The sequence below is a fragment of the Pipra filicauda genome, unplaced genomic scaffold, assembly GCF_003945595.2.
Source record: "Pipra filicauda isolate LSUMZ 115617 unplaced genomic scaffold, ASM394559v2 scaffold294_size920599_pilon, whole genome shotgun sequence".
Classification (NCBI taxonomy): Eukaryota; Metazoa; Chordata; class Aves; order Passeriformes; family Pipridae; genus Pipra; species Pipra filicauda.
Window position 1 is genome coordinate 106,005 of NW_024104414.1, and position 24,045 is coordinate 130,049.

General features: G+C 49.5%; 1 protein-coding gene across 1 annotated transcript in view; it reads right to left on the reverse strand.

The window, feature by feature from the left end:
* LOC113982893 (tyrosine-protein kinase ZAP-70) overlaps positions 1 to 23,805 on the reverse strand; it is a 31,926-nt gene extending 8,121 nt beyond the window's left edge. The window contains exons 1-4 of the mRNA XM_027711520.2: positions 23,782 to 23,805; positions 4,555 to 5,011; positions 1,658 to 1,818; positions 610 to 748 (exon numbers count right to left, since the gene is read on the reverse strand). Of these exons, the coding sequence (XP_027567321.1) occupies positions 610 to 748; positions 1,658 to 1,818; positions 4,555 to 4,956 (702 nt within the window). The 5' untranslated portion in view covers positions 4,957 to 5,011; positions 23,782 to 23,805. The remainder of the gene's footprint in view (positions 1 to 609; positions 749 to 1,657; positions 1,819 to 4,554; positions 5,012 to 23,781) is intronic.
* Positions 23,806 to 24,045: the final 240 nt, after the last annotated feature.

Genomic DNA, 24,045 nt, shown 5'->3' on the forward strand with positions numbered 1-24,045 from the left:
GGCTCTGGGGGGGACATGGACTCCCCAGCAGTGCCAAGAGTTGCTGGACCATGTGTCCCATTCCCTAAAAACCCACCCCACCTTCATAAGGATTGCTGGGTCATCGCAGCCATGTCCCCTTCCCACTCTCAGGGGTGACAGGATGTGTCTCCTGCCACTGGGATCTTCAGCCACATAAAGATTTCAGCAGCTGGCTCCAGATTTCTGCACTCCCCTACTCTCTGCACCAAAACCAGTCCCTCAGAACATGGTGTGGCAAACCATTGGCTAATGGTTTTGCCAATCTTGGAGCAGTCCGGGGAACACACAGGAGGGACTACATGGGATGAGCAATTTCAGGGTTTTCTGGAAGGGAAAACAACCCATACCACCACCACCCATGGATGCTCTTAAAGCCTTTAAAGGTCCATATGGCCTTTCCTGTCCCTCAAGGCAGCTACAGTTGGTCAGAACCTGGTGCTGATCACACCGAGGCTGTGGTTTTGATCCACGTATGGGCCATTCACTTCAGAGTTGACGATCCTCGTGGGTCCCTTCTAACTCAGAATAACAAGTGAAAAATGCCTGTACTTTCTTAGACATCAGTTTTCAGTACCCCCAGCACTTTACCTGCCAGAGTGTGTCGAACTTGGTACCCTCAGGGATGGAGTATTTGCCAGACTTGTCCTGGTCCACCCTGTAGTGATACACAGTCTTGCCATAGACGAGGGACAGGGCATAGGTGCCGTTTTCCTTCCTTTCTCTCAGCCTGGAAGGAAGGAGAACTATTAAAAGTAGCTCTAGAATTTGCCCTGCAAGTTGTCATGGTTGCCAGGGGTGGGTGGGCACGTGGAAAGATGTCCCTGAATCCACTGTTGGAATTGCCACCTTCCCAACACCCCTCTGAAGATGCCAAGGGGGATCCTTCAACTTCTGGTTTTTGCCTCTCTCATGGATTCTAAGAATAGTTTGGGTTGAAAGGGATCTTAAAGCTGATCCAGTTCCGCCCCTCTGCCATGGGCAGGGACACCTTACACTAGCCCAGGTTGTTCCAACCTGGCCTTGGACACTTCCAGGGATGGTGCAGCCACAGCTGCTCTGGGAAACCTGTGCCAGGGCCCCCCCACCCTCACAGGGAAGGGTTCCTTCCCAATATCCAATCTAAATTTCCTCTCTTTCAGATTAAACCCATTCCCCCTTGTCCCATCACTAAAGTTCCTAATGAACTGTTCTCCAGCTAATTCTTCCTTTCCCTGACTCATTCAGGAGATAATTCAATTAAGAGCTGTCTCACCTTGGCAGAGATGCAAAGCAAATGCTTTCTCCTATGTTTTATGGGCCATACATTGCCAAACTGTCAGTGTTAAATGCCTTCATCAACTGAACCCTGTATTTCATATCATCCAGTGCAGTGGAAAGCACATTTCATAGAGGTATTTCAACATGAGAAATAAATAAAGCTCAAGATTGGCTCTTCATGGAGTCCAGACACTGACTGGGCAATAACAGATTTGGGGTCTTAACCCCTGTCTTTGAAATATCTGTAACCAGCCTGACCATAATCAGCTAAACCTCCTCTCAGAACTGTCATGTGAAAGCAATAATTACAGGATGGTGGAGGTGGGGAAAGGGTGAAAAGCACAAGGATCACAGCATCTGCCAGGGTTTGGATACTCACAGGAATTTCCCATCAGGTTGTGCCCCCGAGTAGAGCCTCCGCTCAGCCTCGTCCCGGGTGATGCTGCCGTGGTACCAGGCCATCCTCTCATGGGCTGTGGTGGCAACCAGCTTCTCCACCTGTGGAGCCTGGCTTATGATGGCCTGTTCCAGTGCATCACCCTGGAAAAGAGTGGGAAAGGAGACCTCCTGCCATTCTGCTGCACCTTTGCAAGGCTTCAGCACAGCTGATTTTGCACCAGTTGGGGCAGATGACACAGGAAACTTGGAGGGTTTCCTAATTAAAGGGACTGTGACCCAACAATGGGTCACAGCAGAATTCTGTTCTGCTGCAGAGCAGAATTCCTTTCTTCTCTCAGTTGACCTCATCCCTTGAATCCAGCTGAAGTCCATTGACTGACTGGTGAGGAAAGAGAAAATCATCACATTAATGTGATGGAACTTGATGCCAGGATTGTGGGGTGTCTTTCAGCCTTGCATTCCTTGGGAGGGGGTCCTGGTGGGTGGAAAGTTGGGTGTGAGTCAGCAGAGTGTCCTGGCAGCCCAAAGGGCAACCGTGTCCTGGGGGGCATCAGGCCCAGCATCGCCGGCCGGGCCAGGGAGGGGATTGTCCAACCCTGCTCTGACCTGGGGCGGCCTCACCTCGAGTCCTGGGGGCTGTTTGGGGGGCACAGTGTCAGAAACGTCTCATCAACGTCAGAAGGATGTTGGAGGGTGTCCAGAAGAAGCACATGGGGATGGGGAAGGGTCTGAGGAGCAGCTGAGGGCACTCGGCTGGTTCAGCTGGAGCAGAGGAGACTGAGGGGAGACTCCTCGGGGGCTGCAGCTCCTGCCGAGGGGAGGCGGAGGGGCAGGGACTGAGCTCTGCTCTGGGACCAGGGACAGGACCCAGGGAAGGGCTGGAGCTGTGCCAGGGGGGTTGGGATGGATCTCAGGGAAAGGTTCTTCCCCCACAGGGTGCTGGGGCACTGCCCAGGCTCCCCAGGGCAGTGGGCATGGCCTTGTGGGTCCCTTCGAACTCAGGAGAGTCCAGAATTCCATGATTTTCTTTAAAGCAGAACGTCTCTGGTGCTCCTGCCTTCTTGGCTGCTCACCAGCTCCAGACACCAGAACTGCAAGAGCAGTGCAGTCTGGAAATCAAGTGAGGGACCCTCAATTCCTTTCCCTGGGCTCACACCTGCTCTAAACTGTTATTTTTCGTTGCCAGGAGGTGGCGATGTCCTTTGTGTTATCTGTCAGTGGCCACAGATCTGGTTCGTGGAGAAACCCCATAGAACACCTGCTTCTGGTATAGAATTCTGGCATGAAATAACTCATTCTGGTCCAGAATACCTCATTCTGCTATAGAAACCCTATAGAATACCTCATTCTGTCAAATACCTTTGCTCTAAAATAGGCCAAATTTAGAGAGCCTTTGTAGAAAGGCTCCATAAGGACAATTCCTGAGCTGTATGTCTGCCAGGACTTGAATTAAAACATGGAATCACAGGATCAATTAGGTTGGAAAAGACCTCCAAGATCAATAATTCCAACCTGTGACCGATCCCAACCTTGTGAACTGGCTCAGAGCACTGAGTGCCATGTTCAGTCATTCCTTGGACATCTCCAGGAATGGTGATTCCACCACCTTCCTGGGCAGCCCCTTCCAATGAAACAACAAAATCACACTTGGAGGAGTCTGAGTAGCCACTGTCAAGGTGACAGGAGGTAGAAGGAAATTAATTACAGGGCTGCCAGTGTGACCACTTAGAGAGTTTTGCTTTATTTATATATTATATATATTCTAGTCTGTAATAAAATACAGGAACCTGTCTGTAGTTATTTAGATACTACTGTTGTAGTATCTAAATTTAAATGAGAGACCTGATCCAGTACCAACTACCTCAGGCTCATAGGTAAAAGGTCCATTGGCAAAAAACCCCCTCTACGTAGGAAAAACCTTCAAATAGGCAAAGACTCCACTCCAAAGAGAGAGGAAGACCTGAGCAAAAGTCAAAGTCTGGTTTCATTCCATTTTCAGCACAACATTTGGAGGCATCTCATGTGAAGAGCACTGATTTAAGGCAGGGAGCATCCCATGGGCTGCAGAGGAGAGAAGGACATGTGGGGAAAAGCTGGCAAAGGGAAGTCTAGGTGTTCCAAAGGGGAGTCACAGAATCACAGAGTTGGAAGGGACCCACAAGGACCATCGAGTCCAACTCTTAGCCCTGCACAGGACCATCCCAAGAGTCACACCCTGTGCCCCAGAGGATCATCCAAATGCTCCTTGAGCTCTGGCAGGCTCTGTCAGAGCTCAAGAAGGCTTGGGAAGATGTTTAGACTTGTTTCTGAAGAAGGAACTGTGAAAGAGAGGAATTAAGACTGTTCTTAGTGCCATCAGCCTCCAAGAAGGACCTTGTTCTAGAGGGGGCAAGAACAAGGGGATGATGCAAAAGCAAGAGGGGGATGACAGTGGCTGTGAAGTAAGATAACACACAGGTACCCTCGAAATGCCAGGCAGTGAAAGGATTGTAGGAAAATTTATTTCCAGAGTCAAGAACACTGGACTTCCAAGGAAATTATCGTAATGGTGCTCTGAACACTGGGCCTGAGAAAAGCCTCACTCCTGTTCTTCTTTATCATCACTGGCCCCCTGGCCCTCCCCACCCCAGAGGCCCTTAGCATGTCTGTGAGTTCTTATCTCTTTCCTCATACCAGAGAAAGCTTCTCTGGAATGCAGGAGGAGAAAACACCTAACATTTTCTCTGGGAAAGATGCTCCTTCTGGGCAGGAAAGCAAAGAACTCTAATCTCCTCGCCATAAATCTTCTGGCAGGGTGGCAGTGACAGAGGGGTCAGGGCGCAAGCAGCAGGGTGTGAGCACCCCTTGCACATTCCCACTCCTGGAAAAGGCCAGTACCTCCAGTTTCCACGTCTGCCGGACGTACTCCCGCACCATGTTGTCCCTCATGCTGTCGAACACCCCGGGCTGGGGCTCCACCCCGCTGGGCCGGTTGCAGGGTTTGCGGAGGGGGCAGCACAGCCCGTCGGCGTCCTTGGAGTAGAACTCGCAGAGCTCCTCGGGCCCGCAGTGGGCCTTGCCCCCCAGGATGGCGTAGGTGCCGTTCAGCTGGCGCTCGATGGGGTAGTGGTAGAACTGCAGGTCGAACACCACGGACAGCACGTACCCGCCCAGGCTGCGCAGGCACTGCCGCAGCAGGAACAGCCCGTCCGACATCCCCGCCAGCTTCAGGTGCTCCTCGGCCTCCGACCTGGCGATGCTGCCATAGTAGAAGGGCAGGTGAGCGGCGGCATCCGGCATCTCCGGGACTTTCCTGGGACTCCTCCGGGTGGTTCACGCACTGCTGGTGTTCAGCCTGGAAGAGAAAATTCATGGAATCACAGAATCACAGGATCAACCAGGTTGGAAAACACCTCTGAGATCATGGAGTCCAACCCACAACCCAACACCACCTCGTCACCCAGACCATGGCACTGATGCCATGTCCAGTCTGTCCTTAAACACCTCCAGGGACGGGGACTCCACCCCCTCCCTGGGCAGCCCCTTCCAGTGGCTGATCCCTCTCTCTGAGAAGAATTTCTTCCTGATGTCCAACCTAAACCTCCCCTGGCACAGCTAAAGGCTGTGCCCTCTTGTCCTACGGCTGGCTGCCCAGGAGAGGAGACCAACTCCCCTGGTTCCCCCTCCTGTCAGAGGGTTGTAGAGAGTGAGGAGGTCTCCCCTGAGCCTCTTCCTCTCCAGGCTGAGCCCCCCCAGCTCCCTCAGCCTCTCCTCACAGAACTTGTGCTCCAGACCCTTCACCAGCCCCGTTGCCCTGAATGTTCTTCACTGACACATAATTTTGCAAAAATGGTTAGTTGGAATTAAGATTCCTCTGTCTTGAGGTTCTTCAGCCCTCAGCTGACTCTCTGAGTCATTTCAAACCTCTTGTGGAGAGGAATATCAGAGATAAATGTTAGAGTACAATGTTAAAAAAACCCAAGCAAACAAAAAAACAAACAAAAAACCACAACCTCACACTCAGGACTTTGACCAATGCTCTATGAAAAAACTAAAATCCTTTATTGCCTTTGCTTTTTCTGCCTGTTCTAACACTGCAGGCAAGAACTGTTAGTTCAGGTGCTTTCACTGCACTTACTTCCTGAGAAGGTCAGCACCTCTTCCTAAATACGCACTCTATCCATATCCCCATCCACAGCATCCCACAGGATTCCTCCACCCTGCCCTAAATAGAGCTACAAAGTAAAACCCATCTGAGCTTGATTTAAAGATTCCAAGCAATAAAGAATGCACCAAATCCTGCAGTGAATCACTCCAAATGGTTAATTATCTTAACTATTAAAAAAGTGCTTCTCACATCCATTCCGAAGTTTTCAGCCTTGACTTCCTACCATTTTCTCTCCAGCCCTCTTTTCACAATAAAAGGAAATTCTTTCACCTCTCTGAGTAAATTAGTTTTGTCATGGAGGTCTCTGAGGCCAGAATCTTAAATGCAGTAAGATTACAACATGAGATGTCTAAGAAGCATTTAGATACACGGTTGCACCAAACACAGCACAAGGAGATAGAGATAAGCCCAAGTGCTTCTGGGCAGACACCAACCATCAGTCGATGGGAACAAGAAGAAACTTTCCTCTAATTGTCCTTTGAACAATCTATGTTTTCTTTTCCCCACAATACCTGACTCTGGTGGTCTCTGAATTTGGCTGATACTCTGATCCCGCTGGCAGAAAGGGGCACGTTGTTGACCGAGTTGCTGCAGAGGCCCTTCTTCTGTATCTACACAAGTCCTGTATCTCTATCTTGAATCATCCAGAATCCCACCCAGAGGGTGTTGACAGAGGCCAGTGTGCTGTGATTCATGGAAACATCATCAGATCCGAAGGGTCTCATTTGTTCCCTGCGCAGATGACGACCCCAAGAAAGGTCAGAGTGGTTGTCCCCATCCCACAAACTCATCACTCGTGTTCAGAGTAAAGCAGACACTGGGAGAGTAAAGAAGACACTGGGTTTTGGGGCAATTTGCCTTGGTTCTTCCCAATTTGACCCTTATTTCTGAACACTGTGGGAGAAGTCACTACCCAATGGGTTGAGCCCATTGCTGTGGCCTCTGCTCTCAGGCAGTGGCTGGAGATGTGTCTGGGCTGGTGGTCAGCCCTGCTGGGGCTCCCCCAGGCTCCTTCATCCCTCTCAGCACAACAGTGGCAGTGCTGCCTCCTGCCAGCCTCTGGGATCACTAGAACTGGGAAGGGGTTGGCTGGATTTGTGCTCTGGATGGGCAGGAATGGGATAAGGGTGAGGAGGAAACTGCTGAGAAGGAACCAACCCTGCTCTGCAAAGACCCTCATGGAGCTCATGGATTTATGGCAACCAGACCATTCTGTACCTATTTGTTTGTTGTCTCCATCAAGCCCCGAAATGGCCCTGATGAGAACAGGAAGGGAGAACAGGAGGCGTTTCAGCCAAGGCAGGAAACCACAACAGGAAGCCTCAGTGGTGTTCACAGCTTGGGTGAGGGACCAGTGAAACCCTGTCAGGCACAGCACAACTGTGGAGCCCCTTCCACCAAATCCATCCAACGGAGCAGAGTGGGGTCTTGGCAGAGCTGCCGGTCTGGGACACAAAGGAAAACACCCCATGGCTCAAACCCAGACTGGAGTCGGTGCTTGGGACCAAAGCAAACGTCCTAATCCTGTGATGCCTCCAGGCATCAAAGCAGCCCAGGCACTGGTTCCCAGACCTGGTTCCCAAACCTGATTCCCTCAGATGACCAGGTCTTCCCAACCTCATCCTGTTCCCAGGACTGAAGGACATGAGACTGAGGATTGCAGCTCTTGGGTTTAACTGCAGTGAGCTCATGAGTCACGTTCAGGAGGAAGAGGAAGTGCTGAGTGAGCAGTGGGAGATCAATGGCCTTCTTCGTGTGCTGCTACTTTCCACTGCCCACCTGGGACAAACAGCAGGGAGGTACAAGGATGCTGCACCTAAACATGCTGATTCCCTCTCCTGGAAAGTCCAGGAGCAGAACATCACAGCAAACAAATTGTTCAGACAGGTGAAAATGAGGTGGCGGAAGCCATTGGTGACATCTGAGCTCTCACAAAATTTCCAGCTGCCTACACAGAGTGTTCTGTTATAAACAGGTTGGTTTTCCTCTCCAAACACAGAGCTGTGAGTGAAGGAACCCTCACGGAGTGATCCCAGGCCTTGGTTCAGGCTGTGCCACCCATCTCATCCAAGCCTTGCTGTCACAGGTGAACCCTGGTAGGAAATGACTCCTACTAGAAAAAACTTTTAAGTCCCCAGACATGAGGGAAAGTCACCTGCTGAAGTCACAGGGCAAACTTGAACAGGATAATTTATAGCCCCTCTTACTTTTAAAAGGTTTGTCCAACCATCCTGGCTCTTCCCATTGCTCACACACCAGCCCAGGGTCTTCTTGGCATAACTCAGCTCCTCTTCCAAACTACAGCTCTGGTCACAGAACCACAGAACCACAGAATATGCTGAGTTGGAAGAGACCCACAAGGATCATCGAGTCCAACTCCTGGCCCTGCATAGGCCCATCCCCAAGAGTCACACCCCGTGTTCAAGAGTAACATCCAAACGCTCCTTGAGCTCTGTCCTTGGCACTACGTCTGGGTGGACCTGAGCAACCCTGAACAACCCCAACAGACTTCCACAAACCTCACACAACCTCCTTTTCCCAAAGCAGACAAAAGTTAGAACCAATTTCATGGACTGATTTGGTGAATGTAACAAATGCCCAGAAGAAGCTGTGCAAGGGACCCTCCCCCATCATTAATTTGAAGTGACAGGACCTGATTTTTCCAGCACCTGCCTAGTCTCTGGCTCTGGGTGTTCCTGTTGGGTTTGGGTGCTCCCCTCAGGCTAGACAGAGCCCTCGGAGCTGTCACCCAGGGCCCCTGTGGTGATGGTCACGTTTGCAAGTTGGTGTCATGACATGGAGATGTCCTGAAAAAAAAGAACCCCCATGTGAAACACAGTGGGATCTGTGCCCATGGCACCCAGGAGATGTCAGGCAATCACGTCCATATATAGCTGGGTACTTATTTCACTCATCAGACAGGAACCAACAGGAACTGGTTTAATTTTGTAACTTCTCAGAACAGCAGAAGCACTTTGTGTGAATACAGAGCCAGTTCCCAGGAGCACTGGTGAAACTGGAGGCAGCACTGGCAAACCTCAGCATCCTGTTAGGACCATATTTTCTGTCCCATTATCCTGGCAGCAATAATCCCATATAACACAAACAACCCCATATACCCCAAAACATTCCATATACCACAAATAACCCCATATACCACAAATAAATCCCATATAACATAAATAACCCCATATATCACAAATAATCCCATATAACACACATAAATCCCATATACCACAAAAAATCCCATATACTTCAAATAATTCCATATAACACAAATAATCCCATATACCACAAATAACCCCATATACCACAAAAATCACATATAGCACAAATAATCCCTTATACCACAAATAACCCCATATACCAAAAATAATTCTATATAACACAAATAATCCCATATACCACAAATAATCCTTTAGATCACAGCCCTGGCTGGTTGAGCTGTCCCTTTAAGGTGGTTGGGTCACCCTGGGGGAGAGGAGGGACGTGCCCAGGGGAGATCAGGGGCTGGAGAGCGGGAACCAGCACAGAGACGTCAGGGGATGCTTTGGAGGTGGTGCTGGGAGCTGCTGCCGAGGTTTGTGGGGGCAGTGTGGGACAGGGGGGTTTTAACCATCCCCTACATGGGGTTTGACTGGGGAAGGGGAGTAGGGGCAGCTGGAAGTGCCTGGTAAATTTAGCATTGCTGAGAGGTGAGGTCAGCCTGGGGTGGGTGGTGGGGTCTTTCGGCTCCTCTGAGGTCTCTCCTGCTGCCCCTTAGGGTTGGGAGTGTCCTGTGGCGGGAAGGGGGGGGTTCCATGGGCAGCCCAGTTTAGCTGCTTGACCTGCAGCAGGTGAGTCAGCTGGGTGGGTGTGGAGGGAGCATCACTCTGCCCCGAGCTCCTCTGGCCTGGGGAGCCTCCTTGTCCATGTGAACTGGCCTCTTTGACCACCCCATGGGAAGGGAAGATGCTTCTCGTGGTGCCACCTGCACTCCCTCAAAGAATAAACGTGCGTGTCACGGTGTTGCTCCAGCCCCTTCTGACAGCGCTGCAGGAGAGCCCTGAGCACAGGTCTGTACCCAAGGTTATCCCAACCCTCCTGTTCCCTGAGCTCTCCAGGAGCCCTGATGGCCCTCACAGAGGGGTGGCTGGATGGAGGAGCAGGGCTGAGCCTTCTCTGTGGCACAGAGAAGGGGTGGGGAGGATTTAGGGCTGGGAGCTGGGGGTGAGGAGCAAAGGGGTGGCAGAGACAGAGTGATCTCAAGCAGCAGCCGCTTCCCTCTGGACTTGCATGTGCAGGGACCTTCTGGCTGTCCCCCATCCCTTCCCTGGATTCCATTCAGTTGTTCATGATTTGATCTGAGAACTGGATTTATGGCTGAAGATAAGAAGGGCTGAAAAATGCCTCCAACTGCCTTTCCAAGTCATTCATCCCAAGAGGAGCTGGCACTGTGCAGGAGGATGAACTGAAGAGCTGATTCCTGGAGCTCAGGCACATGTTTTGATTTGGGTTTTTTGTTTTATTTTTTTTGGGTTTTTTAAATATTACATAACAGAAAGCTTTAAAATAACTTTGATTCAACATGAAATGCTTCTTAGTTCAAAGACAAACCTGACAAACTTAACTTTGGATTGACCTGGCTGCAGGTTCCCGATTAATGTTTAATTTTTGTTTAATGTTTAATGCACTCCATGGCAGCTCTTCCCAAGATTTCCTCCTGAGCACTCACATTCCTGGCCAGAGCTGCTTTTCTGACCTCCCAGCTCATTGAAACCTCAGCTACTCACCCATTTGTCAGCAACTGAGCTACGTGTGAGTGGGAGTTTACGAAAGCATGAGCCCGTTTGTGTTTGTGCTCACTAACAGGCTGCCTTCTGCTTGTATGTGGAGATAACCATCTCTTCTACTTCTCAGGGAGCAGCACTGACTCAGACCTGCCTGAAGTGGTGGCTTTTACAGAAACTCCACAGAAAAACCTGGTTGCCACTAAGGGCCTTGTGTGATCTTGGCCCTGAACGAAGCAGGGAAGTCCACAGTGCAGGAATGTTCCATATGGAATCACCAAGGTTGGAAAAGACCTCCAAAATCTTCCAGTCCAATTTTTGACCAAACACCACCTTGTTCCCCAGCCCAGAGCACTGAGTGCCACGTCCAGCCTTTCCTTGAACATCTCCAGGGATGTGACTCCACCACCTCCCTGGGCAGCCCCTTCCAAAGCCTGACCACTCTTTCCAGGAAGAAATTCCTCCTGATGTTCTTCTCCCACATGAAGTGAAACACTGGAGCCATTTGGCCCTGGGGACAGTCCACAGTCCTTTTTGAAAGGAAAAATATTAAATTCCACAGCAACAATTCCACTTGCAAGGCTCACGAAGGGCTCTGGTGCCCCAGTGATATGTGAAGGCTCATGACAGTGACAGGACTGTACCAGACCCAGAGAAGAGCTCAGGGAGATCAGTGCCCCTCTTTCCCTTTCTAAATCCGTGTCCAGAGACCTTGTGCCACCCAGTACAGTGTTACTGGAGGTCAAACACAGAGGGAGTGGCTCTGCTCAAATGCCTGTGGCCTTGATCTTAGAGAAAAGGAGGCTCAGGGGGCACCTTCTCACTCTCTACAACTCCCTGGCAGGAGGGAGGGCCCAAGTGGGGGTCACTATTTCCTCTTATCTGGGACAAGAGGAAACAGCCTCAAGTTGTGCCAGGGAAGACTTAATATGAATATTAGGGAAAATTACTTCACTGGAAGAGTTGTCCAGCCCTGGCACAGGCTGCCCAGGGCAGTGGTAGAGTCCCCATCCCTGGAAGGATTTAAAAGACATGTAGATGTGGCACTTGGCTTAGTGATGGCCTTGGCAGTATTAGGCTTGCAGTGGAACTGGATGATCTTAAAGGCTTTTCCCACCTTAATGGTCCTGTGATTCTGTGTACTGGAAGCAGCCAGTGCCAAGCCAGTGGCAGGGGAATGGGTGACTGGTGTTCTGTGCCACCTTCCACCCAGGACCTGAGCTGGACAGGCTGCCTTGGGTGCCCTCAGCTCTGGTAAACGTTTATTCCCACGAGCCAGTGCCCTTGCTGACAGTTCATGTTTGAGGGGTCTGGCGCAGATACAAATCTGTGCCCAGAGGCTGAGAGGGTGCCATGTGCCACCTCTGCTCCCACCCTGCAGCTCTCAGACCCTCTCTTCTTGCTGCTCTGCTGTGGTTTGGCCGCTCGTGGTGCTCATCCTTCCCCGAGAGGCAGCACCGGTGCAGCAGAGCACGGAAAATCGATGACACGCCGGTTTGGAGCGGGGAGATGGTAACAAAGGCCTGAGCTCACTCAGATCCTGCTGGGGACTTGTTTTCCCTCCGTGGTTATTTGTCAGATGCTAATGAGCGGAAGCAATTAGCTCTGGGAGCGGGGGAAGGGGAGGGGGCTGTGGAGGGACAGCTCTGCCTGCTCTGCTCAGGCTGGGTTTGGTCAACAGCTGGCACTGCCCAGCTCCCCAGTTTGTAACTGGGGTTACAAACCCTGCTTCCTCTGGGGTTTTCACTCGTGAGCCCTCGGTGCAGCTGCTTTAGGGGGGCACAAGGGTGGGTTTGGAACCCTCCACAGGAGACCAGGGCAGATATTCCTGTGAGAAGGCAGAGCTCAGCCCCTGAGGAAAAGCACAGTGAGAACATTGTACCAACGGGTTTCTGAAAAATCACACAATTACAGAATCACAGGATCAACCAGGTTGGAAAACACCTCTGAGATCATGGAGTCCAACCCACAACCCAACACCACCTCGTCACCCAGCCCATGGCACTGATGCCACGTCCAGTCTGTCCTTAAACACCTCCAGGGACGGGGACTCCACCCCCTCCCTGGGCAGTCCCTTCCAGTGGCTGATCCCTCTCTCTGAGAAGAATTTCTTCCTGATGTCCAACCTAAACCTCCCCTGGCACAGCTAAAGGCTGTGCCCTCTTGTCCTACTGCTGGTAGGAAGGGACCTCTGGAGATCACCCAGTCCAACCCCTCTGCCAGGGCAGGGTCACCTGGAGCAGGTCTCAAGCAAGGCCACCAGCTTTTGCAGGATGTCATCAAATCTCCCCTCTTGGCTGCCTTATTTACCTTTGAATAGGAATAAAAATTAGATCCAGGCCCTCTGCTCAAGGGGCTTACAGTATCAATGATATTGTTGCAGTTAGTATTCCCAAATTTAAATTTTTCATTTAAGAATTTGTATTTGTATTACTTATGCAATATTCTAATCATGCTGTGTTACCTTTTTCCATTAAGGAGTCAACAAATTCACAGCAGGGGGTGTGTTAATACCTCTGGATTAACACAGGTGAATCCAAAGTACAAACTTGTTTCCTATTTCCATGTAGCCACATCCAAGGGATGCTCTTTCTAGCAGAGGGCACCCGTCTCTTACTAAAACCGTGTTGTCTCGTTGTGCTCTGTGTGGAAAATGTGGATGTAAAGACACAGCCAAGCACCTGGATTTTTCTGTGCTCCTCAGCACAGAGCAATTTAAGTGTGGTTGGCTTTGCACTGCATCAGTGGCCACCAGTTATAGGATTTTAGCAAAAGTACTTTGCTTTTTCCCTAAAGAACAGGGTGTTGCTTCCTTATCTATAAACATATAAAATGTTATTCTTCACCAGAGTATCTTTACTATACACATATATTTATATTTTCTCCACAACCCTTATGATTTTGACATAAAACAAAGCCATAACAAATTTTGTCCCTACACAGACAAGACTTGTTTTGGGTTACTTTTGACCACAGAATGGTTTGGGTTGGAAGGGACCTTAAAGCTCATCCAGTCTCACCCCCTGCCATGGGCAGGGACACCTTCCACTAGCCCAGGTTGCTCCAAGCCCCGTCCAACCTGGCCTTGGACACTTCCAGGGATGGGGCAGCCACAGCTTCTCTGGGCAACCCTGATGTCCAAACTTGCTGAACATCTTATATTTCCTGAGTATTTATCAGACCTCGATAAATCAGAATGTAAAGAACCATATTTTTCCTAAAATGCTGCAATGAGGGGCACAGAAAATTTAACTGAATGGGTTTATTTGTTTAACTCAAGCTGACATTAATATTTCAGGAACATCCAGTGGTGCAGACAGGCACAGGTACCCCGATGCCTGTTTCCTGCTCTGCCACAGGCTTCAGTGGCTGGATTAGCACAGGAACAGAAGCCCTTGGAGCTGCCCCTGGTTTGTAGCAGCATCTTCTCAGAAGCCAAATGCCCCTGCTGAGCAGTGGCCCTCTCAGGGCAGCTCTGGAATAGGTGGGTGCTGTCCCCACGTGCAGGGTGACACCACCGTGTGATGCTTTCGGGTAAAGGAAAGTCACCCTGTTGTCCTAAGGCAGCCTGTGCTCCTCTGTTGGATGTGGGTTTAGTTAGAAAGGCTGTGAAAACCCCCTGCTGATCCTTTGTGGAGCCACCGAAAACACTCCTGGCTCCAGAGCCCTCGATGCTGACCAGCTGTTAATGAGGGGCTGAGGGGCAGAGTTAAACCCCTCACACCCGTTCCTGCCTGGCTGCCCGAGTGCTCCTGTGCTCTGGGAACGCAGCCACGGCTCCAAACAAGTGATGGCAGGATGTTTGTCCTGGGGATGGGTGAGCACAGAGCTGTTCCTGCCACCAAGGGGTTGATGCCAGCAGGATCCTCTGGGTTTGAGATGGAGCAGGTGGTTCCATGGAGCCAATGACCAAAAACTGCAGTAGCCTGGGCGTAAGTTGGAGGAAAAGGGCTCTGGATTTTGCTTGCTTCTACCTGCCCTCCCTGCAAAACCCTGTGAGGGGCTTTTGCCGAAATAACAACTTACACACAACATCACAGGCCTAGGGATTGACTCACAGAATCCCAGAATGTGCTGAGTTGGAAGGGACCCCCAAGGATCATCCAATCCAACCCTCAGCCCTGCACAGGACCATCCCCGAGAGTCACACCCTGTGACCCAGAGGATCATCCAAATACTCCTTGGGCTCTGCCAGCCTTCATGCTGTGACCACTTCTGCCAGAGCAGAGTGTTTAGGGAGTGTCAAACTGCAGGAAGATTAAATAAAGTATTTACCTGAGGGATTGATTGTGAGCTTGTGGCTTGAGTCCATTCCCTGGCCACTTACTACACTACTTCCCTATTTCCTACTACAAGTAGCACAGCCTTCAGCAGGTTGCAGGAGAGGTGACACAGAGGGCTTTGAGAGCACTGGGTGTGACACATCTTACTGGAAATGAGTTTATTATGACGTACACTGGCCTGGGTCCTTCTGATGGTGCTGGGCAGGTCCTTCTCTGGGAGGACTAAACCCACTGAGCAGGTTTGATGCTGCTCTGAGCAACGTGCCCTTCTTGCCTCCCTGCTCCAGGTGCTGGAGGGGCTGACAGCTCTATTTCCAACCACAAAATGACGGTGGCTTTGTTACATTAACAGCTGCATTTAGGCTTTGACTGTGCCGTTTAAAAATAAAGGTGACAGCTGAGCTCAAATTTTAGCACTGTGGTTGGGTTTCCGTCCTTGAGTTATTCTGCCTTCATTTAGTTTTGAGAGAAAATGGTCACTGTGTTGCCCTAAGTAACATCTTCCTAAGCATAAGCTCTCCTCTGATTTCATACGGTGGATTCTGTCAGACATGGGTTGATGTGTCCAAAACTCCCTGCCTTTTCCGTCTCTACAGAAGTATTTTTAAGGCATTCTCACTCTGGACAATATTTATGCAAATTTAGCAGTTGATACATTTATTCTGGTTTATAGTCTTCCTCTAAAGGCACCGCTGGAACTCTGCATGTCCCTCTGGGAGAGGAGGTGGATTGGAATGGGGAATCACAGAACCACAGAATGGTTTGGGTTGAAAGGGACCTTAAAGCCCATCCAGTCCCACCCCCTGCCATGGGCAGGGACACCTTCCACTAGCCCAGGTTGCTCCAAGCCCCGTCCAAGCCCTTTGGACACTTCCAAGATGGGGCAGCCACAGCTTCTCTGGGAAACCTGTGCCAGGGCCTCACCACCCTCTGAGTAAAGAATTTCTCCCTATAATCTATTCCAAACCCAGCAGGCAGTTCCCATTCAGGCCAGTACTGAGCTTGGCCTTACTGGTGCTGCACCAGTGCCATGTGTTGGTCACCCCAGCTTGGATGAGACAAAGGTTTCCATGTGACCTGAGCTGCCCCGAGCCTAGGGACAGGGGCTTCTGCTTGGGGCAGTGCCAGGTGAATGTTCCAGCTCCCCTGTGAGGAGCCAGCGCTGCTGCAGGGCCTCCAACCATCTCTGAAGTGGCTCTTGGAGATGGTTTGTCTTCAATTAAACTGCCCCAGATTTGAGGCACAGTGGCTCCTGTGCTCCAAGTGCTGGCACAGCAGTGCCCAAAACAGGGAGACAACCTTCTGTAGCACTGCTGGAGGGGATTTAGGCAGCTTATAAATATCCAACTCTGAAGTTGGCTGAGACACCAAAGCAACTTCTCCGTACTTGCAATAAGTGCCACGGGCTCTGACGGCCGTGAGTCACAGGGCTGCTCAATCTGGCTTTGAAAGCCCAGATGAAGGGGGAATCAGCAAATCCCCGCACGACAAGAGGAAGGTGTTGGGCATCTGGTGCTCACCACTGGTGCTGCAGATATACCACTGGCCTTTATAATCAGAATATTGCTGTGAATAGAGGGGTGGAAGCTGCTGGCAGATCTCTGGGTGCACTCATTGCTCCTCAGGCACACGAAGGGGAGTTTAGTCTGCACAGAACAGACCAATGCAGTTCCTGCAGTTTCAAAATGAAAAAGAAAATCAATACCACCCATGTGGCTCAGTACCAGTGGTGAACATGATCCCAGCACCTTGGTGTTACTGAAATGACTTATTTCAGTAGGTGATTTGATCTTAAGAGTGCTGGAATCATGACAAGTTCAGGAGAGAACAGTGAAAGAGATGAAGGGCCTGGCAGGGCTGATTAATGAGCACAGCTTGTGGGAGTGGAGGACACAGTAATTGTGGACCAAAAATGATGGGGGGAAATCTGAGAGCAAAATAGAATTATCTAAGGGGCATAAGAGTCTTTCAGAGAGGAAAAACTCTTCTGGATGTGCAGATAAGATGATCTGGGGATAAAGCAGAAGATATTAATGAGTGGAAAGCAAGTCCAGTTCTCAAGAAACATTTCCGAGCAAGAAGGATCATCAGGATGTGGAACAGGGGAAAGAGTGAAAGTTCCATTGCCACTCACTTAGCACTGGATCAGAAATTGTGCTGTAGGGAACAGGAAGAACCTGGGATGAGCTCACAGGACTTTCCCATCTCTCATTTCTGCAGTTATGGGTTCCGTTAGGGAAAATCCTACTTTCAGTTTGTTTCTGGGGCCAGAAATGTAATTTCCAGTTCACTCAGTGTTTTTTGGAAGACTGAAAAATGCTGAATGCAGGAGGATTTTTTCTTTTGCTGTTGACATTTTTGGTGGTCTTTCACTGAAATGAGAACGAAGCCCTTCACTTGCTCACAGACTGGGGTGACGTGCTCAGCACTGAGTATTCTCTGGCACATATTTATGATGTGGCTCAGTGATCATGACTAAGATGAGAAAATAGCTCATTCTGCATGGTCTGGTAAGTTCTTAGTGTTTGTCCTTTCTGTGCTGTCAAGGGGAGGTTGCATTAATCACTGTCTGCCCTGCTCAGGCTCTCCTTACACGGGCAAAATGTCTCCCCAGACCTTTCCCCCAAGGAAAACCAGCTTTGAGGTGACCTTGCAGCTCATCCCATTGCAAGCACCCATCCTCATGTCCCTCTTGGATGTAAGACACTAAAAGGAGTAGTAGAAGGTTAGGAAAACCTTCTGGTCACTTGTCTTCTGCTTCCCCCTCCTGCAGCCTCCCCTTGTCACCTGAAAGTGCAGGACACCAATAACCCACTGACACAAATTCTGCAGGAGAACATTGTGGTCCAAGGAATTTTGTGCTGGAGATCCCTCTGGGCTCCTGGGCTGCATCCAACCATGGTGGGTGTTCCTGGCAGTGTTTGGGCACTGCCAACCAACCTGGCAGTGTTTGGGGCACTGGTGGCAGAGAGATTTCGCTCACAGCTGCCTCATAGCAGCGACAACAGTTGGAAATAGGTTTTTCTTCAGCACTTTCAGCACAGACAAAGTGGAAATCCTTCCAAGTTCCAGGGAATCCAGGGCACTGGCAGCTGTGCAGGGCATGTCCTGCCCTGCTTGGCCCAGCTGAGTTCCCAGAAGTGCCTGGTGCTGTTTAACATGATTTGGGAGAGATGCAGACACCACTGAACATCCCTGAAAGTTCTGCCTGTTCCTCTGGCTCCTGGTTTTGCTGTGGCTGTGGGGCTTTTCTCTAGACTACTGTCTGGTTTTGCATCAAAATTATGTTCCTTGGGGCAGGATTTGCTGGCTCCTTTCCCAGCTCAGCCACAGCACTGGTGTCTGTGCTGAGTCTGCCCAGTTTGCCCTGGCAGGACCCTCTTTGATCCCCCTCTGTGCTTCGCATGATCCCCCTCGTCCTCCAGGACCTTGAACTTCTGATATGGAATTCAGGAGGATGTTTCCTCCACTGATTTCTAGACATGTGCACAGTCTCACACTTCTTTATTAATCAAATAAGGCTCTAGCTGTAAGATATTATTCAGGCTGGGTGCTCCCACCTCTGCTTTTGAGCTCTGTGCATGAGAGATTATAGTCTCAGATAAAAATTGAGGGGCAAACCATGTGTGTAAGTCTTCTCAACTAATCTTCAGGATCTGCACAAACATCTGACAGGAAAATGGTCATGATTTTCACTCCGAAAACCATAATTTTCCACCTGCCTTGCAGATCTCAACAGCAGATTTCACTGATCTGCTTCAGAGACCAGCACTGGGAGTTTTCTAGGGAGATGGAGAAGAGGCAAGAAGGAGCAGGAGACCCAAAACCTGTTCTTCACTAGCCCAACCTATCATAACTTTGTTATTTTATAAGTTTCTGCTGAGGGATTTTTGGAATTCCAAACTTCTGAATATCTCTTCTTTTCAGAAGCACGAACAAGTTGTTTTTTTTAAAACAAGTTGGTTCTTTAAAAAGACTTTAAAGGTCTCAGCTGGCTTCAGTTCTCTTTTTGGCCAAAATGAGATAGAACCTGGGCAAAATGTGGTTGTGCTGGGCATCTGGAGGCAGAAGGACTTTCCATGAGATCTGAGCTCAGGGTTTGGGTCAATGACTGAGTGTTGCTGGGTCTGGTGTCTCTTCCAGCTTTGTCTCTGCCATTGGGTTTTCTGGCCACTTAATTGTTGACAGGCAGCTCTAAGTGCTTGGGAGAGTGACTGGTTTGGGTCAAATAATCACAAAATAAGGTTTGAGACTATTTTCACTAATATTTTGCAGGTGCTGGAGTGCTCCTGGTTAGTGGAGGGAGTAACCCCAGAAGTGGCAGCATGGTGGTTTTGCTGCTCAGCTGTTTCTGCTTTGCAGTTTTGCAGCTCATCCCAGTGCTGCCCAACCCAGACCTTCCAGCAGCCCCGGGCAGAATCCAGTGTCCCATCGACTCCATGCCCTTGCCAGTGCTCCCGGTGGATGAAATGGAAGGCTCAGTGTTCTGCTTCGGGCTTTTAACTCTTGCAACAGAGGATTTTCTCAGTATTATATCATTGTAGAATGTCCTGAGTGGGAAGGGACCCACAAGGATCATCCAGTCCAACCCCTGGCCCTGCACAGACACCCCAACAATCCCACCCTGGCCCTCAGAGCGTTGTCCAAACGCTCCTGGAGCTCTGGCAGCCTTGGGGCCGTGCCCACTGCCCTGGGGAGCCTGGGCAGTGCCCCAGCACCCTGTGGGGGAAGAACCTTTCCCTGAGATCCATCCCAACCCCCCTGGCACAGCTCCAGCCATTCTCTTAAGTAATAAAGCTTTAAAATTGCTCTTGTCTGCTTTGTAACCTTGGTGTGCCTCAGAGCTCTCACCTGGAACACCTGGTTCCTAAAAACCACAACTGTTCCCTGTCCCTTCAAAGGCTTTACCCCAGGCTTGGCCAGGGCTTTGCTCCTCAGAAATGTGCTGATGGTGCTCTGTACCCGGGTCCCATGTCTCAATTCTTTATTTCTAGGCAGCTGAGGGATGATGTTGATGATCCCTCTCCTGCAGATGAGGATGTTGAAGGAGGCAGAGGATGCCAAGGGCTGGAGTTCTCCCAAGTACCACACTGGCTGTCACATTACACTGCCCAGCACCATAAGAACATTGAATCTCTAGATGATCTATGGTGGGGCTTGAAAGAACAGTCACTTGGACATCTTTACACCTGCTTTGTTATGGCCAACAGGACTCAGAAGTGAAGTTCTTGTGCTGTTTTAAAACCCCATAGGATTTTCAGAAAAATACAGAAAAAAAACCAGCAAAAGCATTATCTGAAGCCTCTTCCCCCACTTCTTGCCCCCGACTCCTAAATCTGTTTGAATTATTAACTCACTGCAAGAATTGTATGTTGTCTCATCCCCTCAGGGGCACCCAAGACCTGAAGTGATTGCTTTTTTGATGTACTTCAAGATCATCCAGAATAAAAAAACCCCTGTGTGTATTTCCCAAGGTACAAGTGACAGGTCTTGCCTAAAGTTTCAGCTCCTTTAGCATTCGCCCTTTGTGGCTTTTGTGCATCTGGACCTGCCAAAGTAATGCTGTCACCAGCTGAGGGGCCCCTGGAGCCTGTTGGAAGCCAAAGGCTATTACAAGGTCTGGCTTAAGAGGCTCCACTCCTCTGATTTATCAAAGTCTTGGCTAAGCTGCCCTGGTATGAACTGGGAGGTGATGGTGATTAACCTCCCTGTTCCTTTCGGTGGTCAGGAGCAGTTTGAGGTCCTGGTTCACCAGGGTCTGCTGACAATGTCCTGTTGGGTTGGGAATTTGAGGTCCCTACATTTGCTCTTTGGAAGTAGTTGTGCACAGGGAAGTGGGAGATGGTTTCTGTTTTGGCAAGGACATGTTTGACATCCCAGGAAATACCTTCCCAGAGCCAGAGCAGTGACAACCTGCACTGTGACTGATGGAGACCAGGGCACTGCACTGGCAGACCTGGATTTAAGGTCAGAAACTGGGCAAATAAAGTAGAAAGACTCAGAGCCCAACAGCCACCTGACAGCAAAGTTTACTGCGTTTTGACAGCAAAGTTTTCTGTTTGGAGTTTTAAAAGACTAAAGATGAGTCTAAGATTTAAATCTAATTTGCAACAAGGACGGAAATTTTGCAAGATCCCAAAATCATGTGTAAAATAATGTCCTGGTGGTTAGTGATGGTCTTGAAAGGTCTTCAGCAGAGTAGGAGCACAAGGTTTGCCTCATCAGGGCTGCTCAGGATTGCTTTGAACACTGTTTACTGCTCTGTGTTGTGAGGATTAAACAGATTCAGACTGGGCAGGATTACAGGGTGGTCAGAGGAAAGTCCTGAAGAGGAAACTCTGAAGAGGAAAATCAATACAACTGGAGGCTGGGGAAGTTAAAGGCTTGGAGTTCAGCTCTGCTCTTGCAAAATCTCATCAGCTCTGAGGGGTGAGGATGTGTTTCCATGTCACCAGAGTGTGTTTGGGCACGTGTGTGACTCGTGAGGGGCAGTGGAAGTTTGTGTTCACATTTCCTATGTGAAAGGTCTGCTCTGGGTGTTGAAATGCTCCACTAACAGGCAGCTTGTGATCTCCATTTTCCAAGTATAAAACTGCTCAGAGCAGAGAGAAATAATGGGCTAGATCTGCCCAGGGCTTTCAGTTCATTTTAAATTATAGCAGCAAAGGGGCTTTGTTTATTTGAATAGGATGTAGGGAAATGGAGTTATTTAAGACTAGTTCATGCTTTATCCTTAGTGTCTCCCTTACTGAGGCTGGAACTGTGTTTGCTGGCTGTGCATGGACTTTGTAAAAGCTGCCCATGTTCTCTGTGGCCCCTGGGATCTGTTTCATGTTCTGGGCTCTCTCCAGCCCAGGCCTGGTCTCTGCTGTGCCCATTCAGTCCCACACCCAGCTGGGCCTTTCCTGGAACCTCTGGGATGCTACAAAGCTAAATAAGCACATTCAGTGATCAAAACTGTGTTTAAAAATTCATATTCCTGCACTAAATACTAAGCAAGGATTATATACTTTGAGTCTGTATCATATTATATATATGTATATACTTTGAGCCTGTATTATATTATAGATATATATATATTACTTTAAGCCTGTATCATGTTACCCAAGTATTATACTTTGGGGGTGTACATCTGGAGAACAGAAACCTCCAGGGAGACCTGAGAGCCCCCTCCAGTGCCTAAAGGGGCTCCAGGAGAGCTGGAGAGGGACTGGGGACAAGGGATGGAGGGACAGGACAAGGGGGAATGGCTTCCCAGTGCCAGAGGGCAGGGTGAGATGGGATATCGGGAAGGAATTCTTCCCTGTGAGGGTGGGCAGGCCCTGGCACAGGTTACCCAGAGAAGCTGTGGCTGCCTCAGCCCTGGAAGTGTCCAAAACAAGTGCTAAACAAAGTTTGAGGGCTTTTAAATGCTTTTGTAACATCTATTTGGTACTTTTGGGTTTTTCCAACCCTCCAGATGAATTTCCTGCATTACCTCACGAGCAGCTGCTTTGGGCACCTTTCTGTTCCCAGCCCTGTCACTCAACTCAAACCCACACACTGGTAGGGGGGAAAAATATCCTCTCTTTGGCTTCCCTTGCCCTTGGTATCTCTGGTTTTGTGCTGCCAGTCCCACCTGCTCGGGGTTTGTGTGAGTTAAGCCTGGCTTAACTGACACATCTGTTGTCCCTTCAGACTTTTCCTGCTCAAGCCAAGTTTTCTGTGCGTCACTGAGAGGGCTTAGAGTGTGTCTGGAGCCTGGGAATTTCCAAGTTTTCTGCTCTTTTTGGAGCCTATTGCTTTACAGGGCGGTACAGAGATTGGTAACATCCTGACAACTTCCAGGAAACCCTCTTTCTGGTCAAGATTTTAATGGGAATTAACTTTTAAAGTTATGCAGATATGTGTGAATTCTAAATACTGCTGGGACACCATCCATGTTTCTTTAGGAAATCCTATTCCTGGGAGCATCAGGATTTTCAGGGACTTAGGTCCCTCTTCTCAAGAGGAAAAAGGATGAAGAAAGGTGGAAAATACAAGAATCATGAATATATCAGAAATCACAACCTTGTAGATTAGTTTGTTCATCCCTGTCAGCGAGGAACCTTCTGCCTGATCCCTTCTCCAGCCCCCTCTCCAGTTCTTCCCTATGTGATGGGTTTTCCTTGTGTGCCTGTGGTATTTATTCCATATTCTAATAGATCTGTCCACTAGGAAATGTTTTCTGAGGTTCAAACTCAACTTTCCTTTGTTCTAGTTTATTCCATAACACCATGGGCTGTGTTTGGATTGATGGGACCTGGACCTTTGCAGGGCAGGAACAGAGGAGATGACAAAGAAATCCAAGGAAATAAATGTGAGTTTGCCAGAGGCCTCTGTTTTTGGGTATATTTGCTGTTACATTGATCGGCAGCAAATCTCTGAAGTCCTCCTTGAGTATTCAGATCATTATCCAGCAGGTGCCAGGTATCCTAAATTTTCCCACAGTGCCACTGAGGCTCACAGGCAGTTTAAAGAAAATCTCCCAAAGGAGACAAATTTTGATGTCACGTCTGTGCATAAAGGGAAGAGAATGGCTAGCTATGAGTATTGGACCTCAAACCACCATTTCAGCAAGTTCTGACCTATCTAAACCCCGCTCACCTTCAAAAAGAGTGTGATGTCCCCTGACTTAGACCCAAACTTGAACGGATGGAGTAACCGGCAGAGAGCGGTCACACAATGGATTCATTTGGGCCTGTTGACACCAGGGTTTCACCCTTATTAACTATTTGGGTCTGTTAACACCAAGGCTTTACAGGATCTTCCCTCTAAACCCCCAGTGCTGTCGGGGTGGGCAGGAAGGCACAAGACAAGGAACAAAGCAGCCATGACGCGCAACCGCGACCGAAGATGCCGACAGCAAAAAAAAAGTGCCTCTTACCTGGTTTGCAGATGAGCCCGATGGCTTTGGAGGCTTCCTTACAGCAGGTGTGAAGGAAGAAAGGAACAAAGAGGGAAAATCTTCTTTGTTGAGTGAGAAATGTGTCGATTTTGGGAAACAGGAGGGGAATGGGCTGCACCATCCAGTGAGTGCTCAGGCATTCGCAAACCACCGTTGCTGGTTTCTTTGAAATGTGACCTATTTCCTTGTTGCACAGGAAAGGAAAGAAGAGAAAAGAAAAGCTGGGTAGCTCAGAAGAGTGAA